Genomic DNA, 18495 nt, shown 5'->3' on the forward strand with positions numbered 1-18495 from the left:
CGAAACGTCGTGATATATATTTATTTTATTTTTATTTTTCTACCTACGTGACTTTACCGAAAGAACCAAAGAGTATGGATTCCTGCAGTCACAAAAGCTTCAAATCAAGACTATACTTTATTGTTATTGTGTTGCATTTATCACTTTGGTGACCCTGGTTATTTACTATTCCAAATGAGACTCAAGTTGTGGTCTCCTGAATTCTCACCTGGTTCAACAAGTCAAGCCTGAACTTACGCATGTGTGATGACGGCACTCAATGTGCACGCCATGAGACACCAGTCGCTTCAGGTAATTTCCGTTCCTTAAAATAATCCCTCCTGCACCGCTGGGGTGGGGGTGTGGGATATCCCCCCTCCCCTCTTCCTTCCCCTCGACAAAATTTAACAATCATAGTAGCAATCAAATACATGATTATTATTCATTAAAACCAAACATAAGGTTGGTCGCGAAAGTCTACGCCGAATTAGATGCTGAATTTTTTTTTTGTTTGGGGCCAAATCCACAACCATCGTGCAAAGCCCCAACGTGCCTGATGTTGGTGTTGTGCTCGTTATCTGGGTCCCGGGCCACCACGGTGGCCACACTGCTGCCCTTGGCCACGCCATACTTCCGCGTGACCACCGTCTGCACCGGCATGAAGACGGGCGGCTCGGCCTGGTCCACCACCGTGATGATCACCCTGCAGATCTGGGTAATCGGCGTCACGCCGACCAGCGGCGTCTCGTTCTGCACCGTGACCGACAGCTCGTAGCGATTTGTCTCCTCGTAGTCGAGAGTCTGGAAGGTCCGCCGGGGAAAGACGTCGTCGTCACCGTCGTCATGATCATCGTCACCGTCGTCATGATCATCATCGAGCAGTCGCAGCCTTATCAGCAACAGGCGTCTCAAAAAGTAGCAGCAACTCCAGTCTCGGTCTCATCATCATTATTATTGTTGTCCAGTAGCAGCAACAGTGTGACCCATTTATAATTAAAGTTGCGAAATTGTTTCAGTTAATTTTGCTATCTGTGAATATAACAATCAAAATCTAAATTTTGATTTAAAGCTTTCGTGACTGCAGTGATTCATATTCTTGGTTCTTTCGGTAAAGTCACGTTGAAGGGAAACAATAAAATATATATAAAACAATAAAAAATTCTCACGACGTTTCGACTGCAACACAACCAACGGCAAGAGCATTTGAAAGAAGTGAACTTCTTTCAAATGTTCTTGCCGTTGGTTTTCACATCTGATGATGACTGCTTGTGTTGCAGTCGAAACGTCGTGAGAATTTTATTGTTTTATATATTTTTTATTGTTCCCTTCAACGTGACTTTACCGAAAGAACCAAGAATATGAATCAAAATCTAGTCCATACAAATATTGTTTGCCTCAAAACGAAACGCCAGAAGATGTCCTTTTTAATGTTAAATAATGTTTTTTTGTGATTCTGCATTGCATTAGCGCAAATAACAACAACTCCTGATCAATCTGTCTGCTTTGAAGAAGTACCATTGCCATAAATGTGATGCAAAACAGGGGGAGAACATACAAACACTGCACAGAAAGGCGCCCGAGTTTGTAATAAAACCCAGGTTATTTTTGCTGTGAGGCACAAGTGTTACCATTGCACAACCCTGCTGCCTGCTGGATAAACAGGGGCTGAAAGTGAGTGTCATTGCTAATTTTCTGAGAATCAGAGGTAGAAAAATTGTGCAGCAAAGGCTGCACAATTTTTCTGCGGGTGAGAATTTTCATCTTGAAAAGACAAGTCAAGACTTTACTCTTGGTTCTCAGAAGTCCTGTCTTGTGGATTATGAACCTGGTCTAATGAAACACACCTCTTAAACAAACAACAACATAAACAACTACCCAACATTAAAACAATTATCCCCTTTTCCCTTGTTCACGTGTATCGATCTGTGACCATGAGTGCAAAGGATACCGACCTTATTCAAAGACATGACTCCCTCGTTAGTTTTGCGGTCCGTGATGATTTGAAAATGTCGTTGCATGTCTCCGTTGGCGATAGAGTACACAGCCCACCAGTGTTTCGTGTTCACTTTGTCTCGGTCTGTGACAGAAATTCTAACCACATCCATTTTGATGGTGTTTTCCACAACAGTTGCATACAGCTGGAAAAAAAAAAAGACAAGAACGTTTAATTTTAATCTGTGAACACAATTAATGCAATTCGTAGAACGCAGGCGAGATCCATATATGTTTTTTTTCGGGATCACATATTCAAGGATTGAGATGTTATTTGGTGGCCCTCAGGATGTTGATGGAAATTAGACATTCCTGTGGTAGGGTCCAGTATCTTTCTCAAGACTGCTGCTGACTTCCCACAGTGGTGCAGTTGCTCATTTGATCAATCTCAGAAGGATTGTTATGACTTGACCCACGCCTGGGATACGAACTTATAACAACAACATCACCAGGCAGGATATAAACAAAAAGAACAACGAGTTACAGCCATTAGGGGGGGTCCCCCTAGACTAGTTTGTTGTCCACCTCCCCACCTCCGATTAGCATGGGAGGCTACGTGCAGTGCGAAAGAAGTTCAAACAAATACAAAGATCCCCGTGTAGCCTTAACAGACTGTTGGGGCAAGTGCTATGAGCGAGCACCTATGAAGGCCGGCACGGCACACGAGAGGGTGGGGTGGCCAGCACCACGCACGGCCGCCTTTGTCTCCAAAGTAGTGATATTTACACACCGCACCAGGTACTCATTCTAGGCCGAGTCGACCTAGGGGAGGCCCAGGACCAGTTCAGATATGACCATGAGCGGGAATCGAACTCGGGTCGCCGGGGTTCGTAGCCCCAGCAACGCACGTACATGCATGTACAACGGGAATAGCCGTGGCGTGGCGTAGCGCGACATGGAGTTGCTGAGGCGGTGCGGATCGACCGCCCTAGACAATCCAAACCCCCGTTCGACCTTGGCGCCGCGTGACCGCTGCTTGCCTCTCTGACGACAAAGAAGGGTGCATTGTCGTTGATGTCGACGATGGTGATGACGCTCTTTGCCAAGGTGGTGAGGGCAAACGGCAGCCCATGGCTGTCCGACGCCTTCACTGTGATGGTGTACTCCTCCGTCACCTCAGCACAGCAAAAATAGTCGCGCGCGTGCAAGCAAGCGGACGCTTTGACCGGCGCGCAGAAAAAAAATCATTGAATTAACACGCCTTTCACGATGAAATTGTGTTTTAAAAAAACGCTGCACGGACTAAATCCTGAGTTTGAGTTCCCTTTGGATTTGTTACATGAATGGTTCCACTTCGCCAGATGCCTGGCTATTTATGCAAGGGCACGTGATCACAGCAGCAACAAAAACTTAAATATTAATTTTAAAAAACATATAATAACAATAATAGACTACTTTCAAATTAATAATGGACGCACGATATTTACATCCCGTTAAATGTTTTGCTGAGAATGTTTTCGCAAGTTTATATGACTGCTGTGGATAACAACTTTAAAAACATATCAAAGCACTGTACAATAAGATGACAAAAAATACATATATACATAGTAGGTGGTCGTGTGTAAAAACAACTTACAATGAAGGGCAGAAGTAAGATGGTAAATTATTTATGCTGCACTTTTGCAGAGATACTTAATTTTATTTTAGCATGTGATGTAATTCCAAAGATGGATAATCTCGATTACAGGAAAAATATACTTTTTGCACTATACCGTACGAATTTGTATGCACGACCAAAAGCACTTAAAACGATATAACATCTTACGAGACATCTGGCCAGTGTGGAAGAGTAGGCCTAGTACCCTCTTAGAGGAGCTCTCCGGAGCTCCACCAGCGGCAGCCTCTTGTGAAGGCACTTCTGGCAGCAGTGGCGTCATCAAGCAATTGCAGGACTACAACTTTATCGTTGTTAGTGTTAATGTTGACATGTTACAGTATTAAAGTGTAATTTGTGTTGCTAATGCAGTTGACATGTCACATTGCTGTGGTCGATGCTGTTGATTTAAAGTGGGAAATAGCAAAAAAATCTCTATACACTTGCAATTCACTTTGCAGTTACATTCCAACTTTTAATTTGGGCACGTTGTTGAGAATAGTTCTCACGCTTTAATGCAACTCGTCTGAGGGAACGTGTGATCTCTACCAAGCGTTCTCCTTTCTCGTGCCCTTGAACAATGTCCATCTTCGTCACCCCGCTCATAGCACGCTTCGATTTATTCCGTTGGATAAATAGCTGGTGATGTTGATTTACACTTGCTACTCATGCTTGAAGTAAATGGCAAAAATAACACCGTAAACAGGGACACAGGGAGCGCACGCTAGCAACCGTTAAACAAACCGGAATGAGCCGGTGATGCGAGCACGCAACGTGGTGAACCGAGCGCAGTACGCCGACCCATAAGCCCCTTGTTTATGGCACCCAACTCAAATTTCGTTCAAGCTAAAAATTCGCAAATCGGGAGTTCGTAAATCGAGGAATGCCTGTAGTCGGTATCTCGCTGGACTGCAAGTCCATCAGGCGGGAGCTGCTCTTGCACTGACCTCTCGATCCAGCACAGCGCTTGCCACCTTGACTGTGCCCGTGAGCTTGTCCAGGGAGAAAATATTCGACCCAGAGATGAGCTCGTACTGCACCTGCCCATTCATTGTCTTGGGGTCATCGGCATCCATCGCTATGATCTTCATGACCGTGGTACCTAGACAAGGGACATTGAAATGCATTTAATAAAACGTGTCACTTTCGTTTGAGTATTCGTATAAAGATAACATATCCGCACAGCAGCCGACAGAACTTGTTTTGTGCATTGTGGTTGCTCATTACAAGTTCTATGCAGGCTCAGACCTGCTTAGCTTTTCAGGTTCGATTAGCGCAAGAAGTTCAACATACACACATGTGATGGAGATTTGGCTTCAACTGACAAGTTAATCATGATCTGAGGCAAAGCCCTGGGCAGATATTAGTATGAGACTCAAGAGATGCTTGGCCAGTGAGTGATCTTCAGGGACAAAGCCCTGGGCAACAATTGACCGGCAAGGAATGTGGACCAGGGGATAAAAGAGGAGAGCAAGAGATGAGAAGAAATTCTGAATGCTGAGTGCTGAAGCATCAGAATCAGAATCAGAAAGGGTTTTATTCGCCATGTAAGTGCACACCAACACGGAATTTATTTTGGCAGGATGGTGCATACATTCAACATATAGGAATCTAAAATCTTAAGTAAGTTTTAAACAAGTCTTACTATAATAAGGGTTAAAAGTCTAACACCAAGGGGCTGAAGTATATAAAATTAAATAAATATCGAATATAAAATAGCTTTAAGATATAATTTAAAAATAAAATAAAAATGGCGTGTTACCTGGCTTATGACCAGGGATGTCACATGTGGGTCATCTAATAAAGACACTTTTGCTGAACACAGCGTGAGCTGAATCCTTTCATCAGTTGGCCTGTGTCTACGATTCCCCTTCGGGCGCCATGAACCGATTCCGAAGTCGGGAGCGGACGCCTACCAAGTCAGCACTGGCTTATTGGGGAATCCTCCTCGTGCTTGCCAGGAAAACCTTCCCAAAAGCAGACGAAGACACCATCAACTGAATGGTAGCCCAACGTCTCGCTAGTTACAACCAGGGGGGCTGATATCCTTCTGCACATCGCAGGTGCAGACGAACGTACATCCATATGGGTCGCTCAAGAGTACGAGCACCTAAGGGCCACGGGTCCATATCCTAGCTCAAGTTGGGGAGCTGACAAGCGCAGCAACAGGGAGCAATCTCGACAGCGGTTGGAAGAGATGAGACAATAGGGAAATATTGTTCGGAGAAGCTGGAAGAAGTGGTGGCTGCTGCCATCCGAGATCTGCCTGCAGCACAGAGAGGGAGCCGCTACAACGCCCGCGACAATGGCGACCAAGGGACTCGGGGAGAACCCCAAGCCCGACCCGGGGTTCAGTAATCCACCACCGCTGTGGCCTAGGAGGCCACATTGCCATCGGGTGTACTGGTCCGATTCCGCTCCACCGGAGTAATACCCCCCCCCCCCCCCGTGGACCACGACCGACCGCTTCCGCTGGTGGAACCCAGCCTCAGCGGTGACTTTCCCCATGCCAGCTTCGCCCAAAGCAACTCTCAACGTCCAAGTGGCACCCGCGTGACTCGAGCACGCACGCGAGCTCTTATCAAGACAAACAGTCAGATGGCGATATCTTCGCCACTCAGATGCGCTTCAAAATTCGGTCGCCGTAAGTTCGTTGTTCAATCGCCACAACAGTTGCGCCATGTTTGTGTACTGTTACAACTTGGACATTGTGCCGTGTAAAAATAGGTTTTACCCTTTCTGGCAATAAAACAGGTGTTAAGTTATAAGAAATAGGGGTTTTCCCCTTTTTTCTGGCAACAAAACTGAAACCTTTTTTACGAGGATTCATGTCTGCATTAACCACAATACCTGCAGTCAAAATGCAAACAAAAAACATACTATGATAATATATGCATTGTCCTTGAATCTGATTGGTCCACACCAAGGGACGGCTTTCTTTTGAGCCTCGACCCAATTGGTGCTCGACCTTTGACGCCAAAAGGCGTACAGTTTCAAGGACAATGAATATATTATTATAGTATGTGTTTTGTTTGCATTTTGACTGCAGGTATTGTGGTTAATGCAGACATGAATCCTCGTAAAAAGGTTTCAGTTTTGTTACCAGAAAAAAGGGGAAAAACCATATTCTTATATTTTGGTACTGGCAAAGGAGGTCTAATGAGGTGTTAAGTTGTTAAAACACCAAACTGAAACCTTTTGCAAAGAATCATGTCTGCATTAACCACAATGCTGTTGGTGAACATGGCGCCCTCTGGTCTAACACTGTTTGAGACTAGGCTCTTAAGAAAGTTGTCTCTAGTGGAGACCAATCAGTTTCAAAGAAAATGCATATACTGTCAGAGCATGCAATTAAGACCTGAAATGGTTTATCAAATCTTTCCAATGATTGCTAAGCCAATTTCAACCGAGAAGATGGATTCTGGCTTAGCAATTATTGGAAAGATTTGATAAACCATTTCAGGTCTTAATTGATTGTTCACGCTTACAGTGGCTTTCTGACAGCATACATTAAATTTTTCGTCTCCCAACTCCTCTTTTCAGAACATTGATGGACTAGTCCTTCTAAATAAACTGCCAAATCGCTGCGCGTGGCGCTGACGTTTTTTTTTAATAAATGTGTCGTTTTTAAATAAATTAATTAATGCGAACCGACACACCTGATGATGACCGTTTATGTTATGGTCGAAACGTCGTGAGAATTTTTTATTGTTTTATATATATTTTATAATTTTATTGTTTCCCTTCAACGTGGTGACTTTACCGAAAGAGCTAAGAACAGAACGGCACAGTTAGTCGATCGGCAGGTCACGTGTGGTGGGGTTAAGTGCGGGTTCCAAGATGTGGAAGAAGAGGCCAAATAACCTTCTCTAAGGTCTCTCTAGAGCTTCATTTCGTTATAAGCTCTTAAGCCAGCAGTGGCATGAGCTATTAAAATATTAAACTAAACTGTGAAACGATTTTTGTTTTCATTTTACCCAGGTAAGGTCGACTGAGGTACATGGCTCTTTTTCAGAAGCGACCTGGTCACAAGTGATAGCTCAACGAAGTAGCTTATCATGTGGAGATTTATAGCAACCAAATACTGTAAATATTTTTTTTCTAAATGTGAAGGGAAAAACCGGAGGATTTGTGGAAAAATCCACGCAACCACGGGGAGCGAGACATGCAAACTCCAAATATACAGACGTCAGGGTTGGGATTGAAACCACAAACCCACGAGCTCCTGTATACCAGGCGAGGTAGTTAACGTCTCGCCACCACGGCACCATCTCGCCACAGCTATTGATTGCAGGGCTACACCTTTACCTTTTAGAAACGTTAACCCCCCTATTGCGTTATTGCTCTGCAAGGCAGGCCGATTCCCTTGGGCCCTATTGCCTTCTGGTTTTCAGCAACTCGCTGCCGCCTCCACTCGTGGTGATGGACGCACAAGCTGCTTGGCTTACCGACTTGAGAGTGCTCAAGGACAAAGCCAGCCAAGGAGGTGACGGTGAATATTGGAAAGTTGTCGTTCTGATCGATGACAGCGATTGTCAAGTTGCAGGGCTCCTCCACCCGCCTGCCTTGGAGAGAGAATGCGTGACCTTGCAGCTGTACACACACACAAAGACAAAGATCCCCGGTGTAGCCTTAACAGACTGTCGGAGCAAGTGTTGTTTGCGAGCACCTATGAAGTCCGGCACAGCACACGAGGGGGTGGATGGCCAGCACTTCGCCCGGCCACCTTTGTCTCTCTAGTGGCGATGTTTACACACCGCGCCAGGTACTCATTTGAGGCCGAGTCGCGGTGTTTGAACTGATTAGGATAATCGTCACAGCTGTTGGGCCGTGAATGGGAATCGATCATCAGGCGACAGCCAGATTTCACTGTAGCCTGATAATGGTAGTTGTAATTACAAGGCGAAACATCGCACTCGATTTGTACATTTTGTGGGTTTACTCTCGAACACACTAGTTTTCTGAACTAGTAACGAATTGGCACATTTTGTTAACGTGACAAACTTGACCAATTGGCTGTGTCGGGTGGTGGCGGGTTTAACGACACATTTATATTTACGCGATCGAACCCAAAAACCTCGATTATGGATCACGGTTAGTGTTTCCCGTGAACTCCACTCGGGGAAGGCGACTCACAGTGAAGACACTGTACTCCTCGCGGTCCACGGCTCGAGTCAGTCCCAGGAATCCTGTCGCTGGGTCCACGGTGAAGAGTCCAACGGGGTCCTTGTCAGCGCCAAAGCCAGTTAGCTTGTACCGCACGTCGATGAACTGATTCTGGTCAGATGTGATCTGAACAGTGGATATGTGGATAGAGACTTAGCCAATGCGCCGAGGGGGATCGGTTGGCATCGTTTGGGCTGGAAACTTTTATTATATTATCTACATTTGCAATGGTCAATATCTCGTTTCAATCTGATTCGGTGTTCCTGTGATGTCATGAGACCTATTTTAAGAAGCTATACTTGGCACAGTTTTAAGTGAAACCTAACACTGTATATCATTGGTAAATTAGTTGTGAAATTTGATTTTCAACTTATTGATGAGCTGAAACAATAATAATTGGCATGTTAAACACTTGTAGACATGGCAATTTAATTTGTTTGGCTATATTGGGTGGTGGAAGTTCTCCACATCATTATTTGGCGGAACCAAAAAATCAATGATGAATCACAAAATAGTTTGAGAAAACCTGCATGTTATATATACTGCTTTATAGACACACACTACCTCTTTATATTCATAATAGCCTTTTGCCTGTCCAAGGACGGGTGTATTGCAGTAAATCTGAAACTTGCAAGCGAAAAACAGACCGCGACGTGATGTTCATTGCATCAATGCGTGTGTAATTTGTAAGGGCGCGGTGACACAGACCTATTTCATTTAAAGGTTATAATCCCTTGTTCATCATGCCGTCCTTTTTACTTCGATGTCTCAATAGCGTGATGTAGATCACGTGACGTGAGGGTTCTGCCTTTGTAGTGAGGGTTGTAAGTTGACGCCGAGGAGGGGAGAGGAGGCGCCTCGCCCCCCCATGTGGAGTGACGTCACCCGCTAATTAATATTAATGCGGGGGGGGGGGGTGTCCAATTGGAGGACGTCACATGTTCATGATTATTAATGAGGGGGGCTGTTCGATGTGGAGTGACGTCACCTGCTCATGATTATTAATGAGTTAGAGGGGGGGGTCCATGTGGAGGACGTAACCTGTTCATGATTATTAATGAGGGGGGCTCTTTGATGTTGAGTGACGTTACTTGTGCATTATTATTAGTGAGGGGGCGGAGTACTCCATATTGGGTGATGTCACCCGCTCATGATTATGAATGAGGAGGGGTGAGGGGGTGTCCATTTGGTGGACTTCACGTGCTCATGAATATTAATGAGGGGGGCTGGTCGATTTGAACTGACGTCACGAGCGTTAAGGACAGACATTCCTGGGTAATTATAGTAGGTATACAATGGATATTTCTCATCGTTTGGTTCTATTCGGTAAAGTCATGTAGGTAAAAATAAAATAACAAAAATCACGACGTTTCAGCCACAACACAAGTGGCCTTCATCAGGTGAAGGGACCGGACTGTCCAGAGGACAGCGTTGGAGTGGAGACAGCCAAGCCCAGGCCGCGTCCTTTAAGCTGTGTGGGAGGAAGCAAAAAACGCCTTGACAAAGGAATTAGCATAAAATGATGTACTGGACCGGCACAGTGGGGGTGGGGGGGGGAGGAGTTTACATAATGTTGGTGTGAAGGGAAATAAGCTGCTGTGAAAGTTTGGGATACTACTACTTGAAAAAATATACTGTACCATTGAAAATTAGTTTAATGTTTGGTTTGATTTAGAACATCTTTCCAATGATTGCTTAATTTGAAACCATCCTCTCGGTTGAACTTGTGTCTGTGTTTGTAAATCTGAATTGCCTCGTGGACAAATCTCTGATAAAAACCCGTGGGTTTGCAGAGAACCTTGGTATCGGAGAAAACTATATCGTGATCACCCAATATAGTTTTCTCCGATACCAAGGTTCTCTACAAACCCACGGGTTTTTATCAGAGATTTGTCCACGAGGCAATTCAGATTACAAACACAGACACAATTTCAACCGAGAGGATGATTTCAAATTAAGAAATCATTGGAAATATGTTCTAAATCAATCCAAACATTAAACTAATTTTCAATGGTACAGTATATTTTTTCAAGTAGTGGTATCCCAAACTTTCACAGCAGCTTATTTCCCTTCACACCAACATTTATAAACCCCCCCACCCCCACCGTGCCGGTCCAGTACATCACTTTATGCTAATTCCTTTGTCAAGGCGTTTTTTGCTTCCTCCCACACAGCTTAAAGGACGCGACCTGGGCTTGGCTGTCTTTACTTCAACACTGTCCTCTGGACAGTCCGGTCCCTTCACCTGATGAAGGCCACTTGTGTTGTGGCCGAAACGTCGTGATTTTTGTTATTTTATTTTTACCTACGTGACTTTACCGAATAGAACCAAAGAGTATGGATCCTTGCAGTCACGAAAGCTTCAAATCTAGAATTTTTCATCGTTTGTCAAGGTGAGAGAGTTCTAGATTTGAAGCTTTCGTGACTGCAAGGATCCATACTCTTTAGTTCTATTCGGTAAAGTCACATAGGTAAAAAATAAAACAACAAAAATCACGACGTTTCGGCCACAACACAAGCGGCCTTCATCAGGTGAAGGGACCAGACTGCCGTGGTCTAAGCTTGGCTCTGTTTCACTCCAGCGCAGTCTTCGAGACAGTCTGGTCCCTTCATCTGATGAAGGCCGCTTGTGTTGTGGCTGAAACGTCGTGATTTTTGTTGTTTTATTTTTCACCTACGTGACTTTACCGAATAGAACCAAAGAGTAAGGTGAGAGGTTTTTGGTGTGCTGAATATACTCTGCTGCCGGGTTGAAACACTCACCGAGACCGGATACTTTATAAAATGGTTCGCATCGTTTTCAGGAATGCTGATGGGGGGGATATTCCACTGCCTCTTAACGCGGTGTTTGTTCTTGACTGTGAAAAGCTCGTGCCAGTGGAGAGATCTTCCAATGGACACGGCGCTTCTTCTCCTTCTGAAGCTTCTTATGTTGTCGGTCACCTGTGGAATTCAGACGACAGTGCCCTGGTCATGCTGCCAATTCTCAAAAGGATAAACACATTAATTGGCACGATTGGCTACGTACGGTGCAAAATAAGTTCAACACAATGTCAAAGTTTATGGGCAACTGAATTTATTTTATAAAACTATATTTGGATAAATTTTGAATATGGAATAAATCAGACTTTTATGATACTGCAGTTCTGCCACATACCACAATAAAAATATATCTACAGTATTTGTATATTTTGGTGGGGAAGGGGAGAGTTGTGGCACAGTGGTTGTCCCACATTACTATGACCATACTTCACTAAGTTGGTCAGTACAGGTTGGAGATCAGCAGCCCAGGACTGGTTCAGATATACGTTCCACTGATGTTAGCAGTGGCCGAAAATCACGGGGTCACCCTGTTCATTTCACATTCCCTGCCACTCCGCTCATTGTGAATCTGCACTGCACTACATTTTAACGTGTGAGGCATTTCACACTGCATACGTTGCCTATCTATGGGACCTTTTTGCCAGTATGAAAGAATGAAAAATAAGAAAAAGTTTTCCACATTCTGGCAATAAAACAGGCGTTAAGATTTTTCAAACAAGTCTGCATTAACCACCAGTACTTGTGGCAAAAGATTAAAACATCCTCTGATAATTATATATGCATTGTCTTTGAAACTGCTTGGCCAACACCAGAGATAGCCTTCTTTATGGCCTTGTCTCACCAGTGTCAGACGAGAAAATGCCAATAGGTGAACAGTACAAAGACAATCCAAGTATCAGAGCATGTATAGCTCGGGTTGAGCGTATAAAAGTATACTGTTTGAAGAACTCCTTAACAATGTGCATATTTGGGTTGTTTCCCTGGCTACCTCCTCTTTAAGCCATGCCCCCTTCTTCTTGTACCCCCGCCCCTTCATTTGTTATCCCCGCCCCTTCCTCTTGAATCCCCGCCCCTTCCTCTTTAGGCCCTGCACCTTCCTCCTACACTAGTTTGGGCTTGATTTGTTTTCTTTTGCCCATGAGACTTGACAACTCTGGGCTAAAGCCGAGTTGATTTGAATGAGAGATGGAGTGAGTGAGCAGTGGTGGGGCGTTGGTGCCCGTAGACTGATATATTTAATTTTCATGCAGCAGACAAGGGCGAGTCTGCTTTTTGAGAAGAGGAGGGGTGGGGTACTAAATGTGTTTGCATATCAGCAAGCTATTATACACCACTTAGTAAACGAAATAATAATAATAATAACCTTGAATAGTTGTGATTAGTTTCTAGCTTCTTTCTCATATAAAGTCTGTGATCCAAGGCAAAACTTTTGGAGCTGACCCTTACATGAGACGTGTGCCATCGGAAATAGCTGTCAGTGCACTTAAATTAATAGGGCTGAGTGTATTATTAAAAAAACATATTAACAACAACAACAATGTCAGAATCCATTTTATGGCCGTGACACCCTAAACATTGTGAGTCTCAAAGGTAATCTTTGAGACTTGAAATGTTTGGGATAGTGGTGGTGGTTGTGTAAGGAGTGGGGAGTGGTAGTGGGTTATTATGGACAGAAGCCTGACCTTCAAGCCCCGCAAAACAGAGATCTGTGAAAATACCAAATCAAGAATTAACCTGCCGCAGAAACTTGCAGGAACGACTTGGGGCGCTTCAGCTGATGTGCTGCAAACTGCCGCCATCTCACTGATTAACTTGGTGCCAGAGTACTGTTCTCCAGCCTGGTCCATGAGCTCATACACAAAATTTCTATCTGCACAATGAAATGGCACAATGCGCATCATAACCAGAACACTGAAACCGACATCAATCCCCTGGTTCCCTGTTCATGCAAACCAAATATTTGTTTTCTTGCCAACGATTACCTACCCATCAACCAAGGCCTCAACAATGTACCTCGCTGCTGACTCAAGCCCCGATACCCCTTCTGGGTTCGTGCTGTCACAATCCTAGAATCTCACCAAGATCTGGAAGAACGTTGGCAAGCCGAGTGGAACAAAGTAGACGTCCAGAATAAACGCCTCATTAGAGATGCTGGTGGAACTATCAACTGCATCAAAACATCAACAGGCCAAGGCGTACGCATCTCCTTCACAGATGTAAAATTAAAGACAAGCTAGAGCACTACTGTGGCCATGCGAGCCAAACTATGGACCATATGGTAAACTACTGTAGTCCATCCTCCTTTAATGGAGGAGGAATAGCAAAACTACACGAACTCTCTCTTGAAGCCTTATCGTGGCTAGCAGACCTCTACATTGGCATTTAGCTCCTGAACATATTGGCATGCACAAGTATAGAAATAAAAGAGTGGTAGTCGTGGGTGGGGATGGTAGAGTTTGGGCGGCTTCACGAAGACTACGCAAATTCCCCTCTAGATCAATATGAGACTAGATACCGAATTAAAATGTACTGTTTAACCTTGCAGAAACATCACTTGAGGTGGTAATTGCACGATACAGCACGTTCGGAATATTGTGCTGAGAGTCAATTGGCGCAAAATAAAATTGGCATGACCTTGCATGAACAAAGCCCTGGAGCAACTCTGATTACGCTTTGGCAGCTGTCTTCGTCATCATTCATGGTAACTAAACGTAAGCAAGGGGCCATTAAGGCCTTCAATGGGGTTTTCCTGCTTGCCAACAACAAAAAATGGGTCATATCTACTGTATTTAATTTTTAATATTATACCGGCATGATTGATGATCTTTTAAAAGTATAAAAAGGTGGCAAAGGCGCAGCCCTGCAATTTATTGCTCACACCACTGCTGGCGGAAGGCCCTCCAACAAGAAGGCACCCTAGAGAGCCATTCTAGAAGAAATGTTTGGCCTATTCGTCTATGACGGACGATCAGTCATCTTGGAAGAGTTATGACAGATAACCAATACAAATTCAAAGATGCCCACGTATCGCCTTAACAGACTGTAGGAGTAAGTGCTGTTAGCGAGCACCTATGAGGGCTTGCATAGCACACGAGGGGGTGGGTGGCCAGCACCACACCCGGTCGCACCAGTTACTAATTTGAGGCTGAGTAGACCTAGAGGAGGCCCAGGAACGGTTCAGATAATCATAATCATTACTGGTATTGGCACTTGCTTAGACCACCAGTAGACATGAGCCACCACCCCATGCTTATTTGACCTGAATATTAAGGAAGAGTCCTTTTTCAGAGCCATAATATTGGGCATGTTATGTGCATCTGTAAAAATGTGCAGTTTGGGGGCAACCTCAACGAGGGCACGGCGCTGTGTGCCCACTCCGAAAAGCATCATCGTGGCTTAGACGTCAGCGACGTTTCACAGGTCACGACTGGTGCCCGCCCTCCACCCCCACACTGCTCACAAGCCCTGTGTAAGATGGGTGTGGAAGGACATGGATTTCATCACAACGCTTCACAAACGCCACCGTCTAAAAATTTGACACGGCATAAGACAAAGATCCCCTGGAAAAGCTTAATAGGCGTTTACCTAGAAAGGCTGCCTGCGCATACAAAAACAAAGGCAAAGATCCCCCGTGTAGAGTTAACAGACTGTTGGGGCAAGTGCTGTTAGCGAGCACCTATGAAGGCCGGCACGGCACACGATGGGTTGGGTGGTCAGTGCCACGCCCGTCCGCCATTGTCTCGATGTTTACACACCGCACCAGGTACTCATTTGATGCCGAGTCGACCTAGGGGAGGCCCAGGAACGGTTCAGATAATTTTAATCGTTACTGTTATTGGCGTGAGTGGGAATTGAACTCGGTTTATAGTGCAGGGGATCAATCGCTACACTACTGCTCCCCATATAGCATGTGGCAGGTTAAAGAAAATTCAATAAAGTAGATCACCTGTCGCATAATACAAACAAAAATAATGGGTATTTTATTTTTCAAGAAAGGATAAGAATACCTGAGCCATATTTCACGTACAAATATACACTGTATTGCTATTATTTGAATACCGTGTACCGGGGCATGTTATTTGCATTATTGTAATTATGTTTTGGGGTCAATTAATATCCCAGAATTCCTTCAATCAGCAGAGCATTCAGAAAATTTCACAGTATATCTACTTCCGGAGTCACCTCAACAGGCATCACATAACAACGCAAAATAATCAGCCTTTCTTAATAACACTTATCCATGCTTATATATAATTGGTTTGCTACATGACAATCATCTGATATCGTGTATTTATATATTTTGTATCTCAGACCTGAGCCAGGGGCAATGTAAGTGGAAAAGATAATCTGGTGTGATGTTTTTACGTTGGTCACTTGGTAATCAACTCATTACAATTGATAACTTCAACGCACAGCACTACACGAGAGAGCTCTGTTTCATTGTTCCATGACTTGGACCCACTAGGAAGTGACATTTAGGTCTTGATAATCATTCGCTATTCAGTTGCTTCACTTGAAAACCCTAGTCCGATTGGTTTCTATCCCTTAAAAACAGGGAGTGTGTGTGTGTGGGGGGCTTTTTTGACCATTTAGCTCAACTGAACATATCTGGATTCGATTTAACGATGATCATTTACGCCAAGATGAAAGTATTGGTTGTATTTAAGGTCACAGGAAAAAAAATAACACGTAATAGGTGGGCCTCGAGAAGGCTACTGTGTCCCACCCAGTCAGTGCTCCCAAACCACCCAACCAACGTTTGATTGTATCCAATACAATGCTTCCTTTTAAGAACAAGACTTTTACACTGAGTTACTGCTCTTCGAACTGTGCCATTGTCTTTTCTGGAAGTTTACAATTACCGCGATAACACGCGGGCTTACCACCCTGCCAATGATTTATTAACGGGCAGAGCCAGCACAGTGTCTCGTAAACTGTGCTGTGACGCCAGTGACCTCTGAACTCAATGACCAAAGTTCAATTCTCAGCCATGGCTAACAGAGTGGCATGTAATGTCTGAGCCGGTTTTGGGCATCGCCATTCACCAAATCGCACTGAAACTTAGTATGAAAGATGTAACACACCATACAGTGAGGGAAAAAAAAGTATTTGATCCCCTGCTGATTTTGTACGTTTGCCCACTGACAAAGAAATGATCAGTCTATAATTTTAATGGTAAGTTTATATGAACAGTGAGAGACAGGATAACAACAAAAACATCCAGAAAAACGCATGTCAAAAATGTTATAAATTGATTTGCATTTTAATGAGGGAAATAAGTATTTGACCCCCTCTCAATCAGAACGATTTCTGGCTCCCAGGTGTCTTTTATACAGGTAACGAGCTGAGATTAGGAGCACACTCTTAAAGGGAGTGCTCCTAATCTCAGCTTGTTACCTGTATAAAAGACACCTGTCCACAGAAGCAATCAATCAATCAGATTCCAAACTCTCCACCATGGCCAAGACCAAAGAGCTCTCCAAGGATGTCAGGGACAAGATTGTAGACCTACACAAGGCTGGAATGGGCTACAAGACCATTGCCAAGCAGCTTGGTGAGAAGGTGACAACAGTTGGTGTGATTATTCGTAAATAGAAGAAACACAAAAGAACTGTCAATCTCCCTCGGCCTGGGGCTCCATGCAAGATCTCACCTCGTGGGGTTGCAATGATCATGAGAACGGTGAGGAATCAGCCCAGAATTAGTGATATCTGAAGTATTACAGACAACCCCTGCTGACAGATAGGGCAAATGGCGGCCTTCAACCAGCAGTAGATAAACAATGGGCCATTTAAACTAGATTTGGTGCTTTCGTGACTGCAGGAGATACTCTTTGGTTTTTTCGGTAAAGTCATGTAGAAATAAGACAATAAAATAACATGATAGTATACGACGTTTCGATTGCAACACAAGCAATCATCATCAGGTACAGATGAAACGTCGTATACTATTATGTTATTTTATTACGTCTTATTTCTACGTGACTTTACCGAAAAAACCAAAGAGTATCTCCTGCGGTCACGAAAGCACCAAATCTAGTTTGAATCACCTCTACGGGGAGGTATTAAGTCTGTGTCTTTGTGATGTCTCTGCTGGTGTGCCCACCTTTGTGTCTTGACTTGGGTCTGTGTCACTGTGCTGTCTCTGCCTGTGTGTGTACCTTGGTGTCTCCGAGTGTGTGCTGCGACTTCCTCCGCAGCCCCTATGTTGCTTGACAACCTGTATCCCCCCTCCCCCCCGCGCCGTCCTTTGATGTATACTTTCTTCATGCTAATTTGTATCCCATTTTCTCTCAGTCCCAGCCCCTCCATCTCCGTCTATTTAAGGCCTCGGCACAGAGAGGCTGCTTCACTGTGTGCGTGTCTCTCCCCATATGTCTCTGTGCTAAGTCGTTCTGCTTAGATGTCTTAGTGTGCTCCTCCATCTATATATGTGTCTGCGATCTGTATTCTATCACTCTCTTAAATTTCACACTTAACTTACAATTTAGCAATCTTTCAAATAACGTAATCAACGAGACCATGCGTTAATTGTGTTTTAATGGGCAATTTAATTGTTATTTTGTGTACTACAGTAACAAACATAACACCTATCAGATTAGTACGTTTATTGCAAATCACATTCAAGAATGAATAAACTTCCACTCGATCACGTAAAGAATTGTTTCAGATCACAGCTGTCCCTGCAGCAACTGGCACGAGATGACTCAGCAACTGGCTCGGCGATAGGAGTTAGTCTGCCAGTCGGGAGCAATGATTGCAATGTGAGTAATTTGCGGGTAATGTTTCAATTTATTGCAAATTTGAACCGAGATTGACATTTTGCTTTTATTATGATGAGGGAAACCGGCAGAACCTGGAGGAAATCCATGTACAACAGGGGAAGACCGTACAAACTTCACACAGAAAGGTGTCCAGGTCAGATATTGAACCAAGCACCTT

General features: G+C 44.2%; 1 protein-coding gene across 3 annotated transcripts in view; it reads right to left on the reverse strand.

Annotated features, from left to right (window-relative positions):
- Positions 1 to 18495, reverse strand: part of LOC116948087 (B-cadherin-like) — a 51926-nt gene that overhangs the window by 19767 nt on the left and 13664 nt on the right. For 2 of the 3 annotated variants that reach the window (XM_032964413.2, XM_032964415.2), the window contains exons 4-11: positions 13237 to 13260; positions 11495 to 11674; positions 8702 to 8857; positions 8014 to 8158; positions 4513 to 4667; positions 2952 to 3086; positions 1932 to 2117; positions 533 to 780 (exon numbers count right to left, since the gene is read on the reverse strand). In XM_032964413.2, the coding sequence (XP_032820304.1) occupies positions 533 to 780; positions 1932 to 2117; positions 2952 to 3086; positions 4513 to 4667; positions 8014 to 8158; positions 8702 to 8857; positions 11495 to 11674; positions 13237 to 13260 (1229 nt within the window). The remainder of the gene's footprint in view (positions 1 to 532; positions 781 to 1931; positions 2118 to 2951; positions 3087 to 4512; positions 4668 to 8013; positions 8159 to 8701; positions 8858 to 11494; positions 11675 to 13236; positions 13261 to 18495) is intronic. The other variant, XM_032964414.2, reaches the window with a different exon arrangement.

Source organism: Petromyzon marinus, chromosome 32 (assembly GCF_048934315.1).
Source record: "Petromyzon marinus isolate PM22_M1 ecotype Great Lakes invasive population chromosome 32, UKy_Petmar_22M1.pri1.0, whole genome shotgun sequence".
NCBI lineage: Eukaryota > Metazoa > Chordata > Hyperoartia > Petromyzontiformes > Petromyzontidae > Petromyzon > Petromyzon marinus.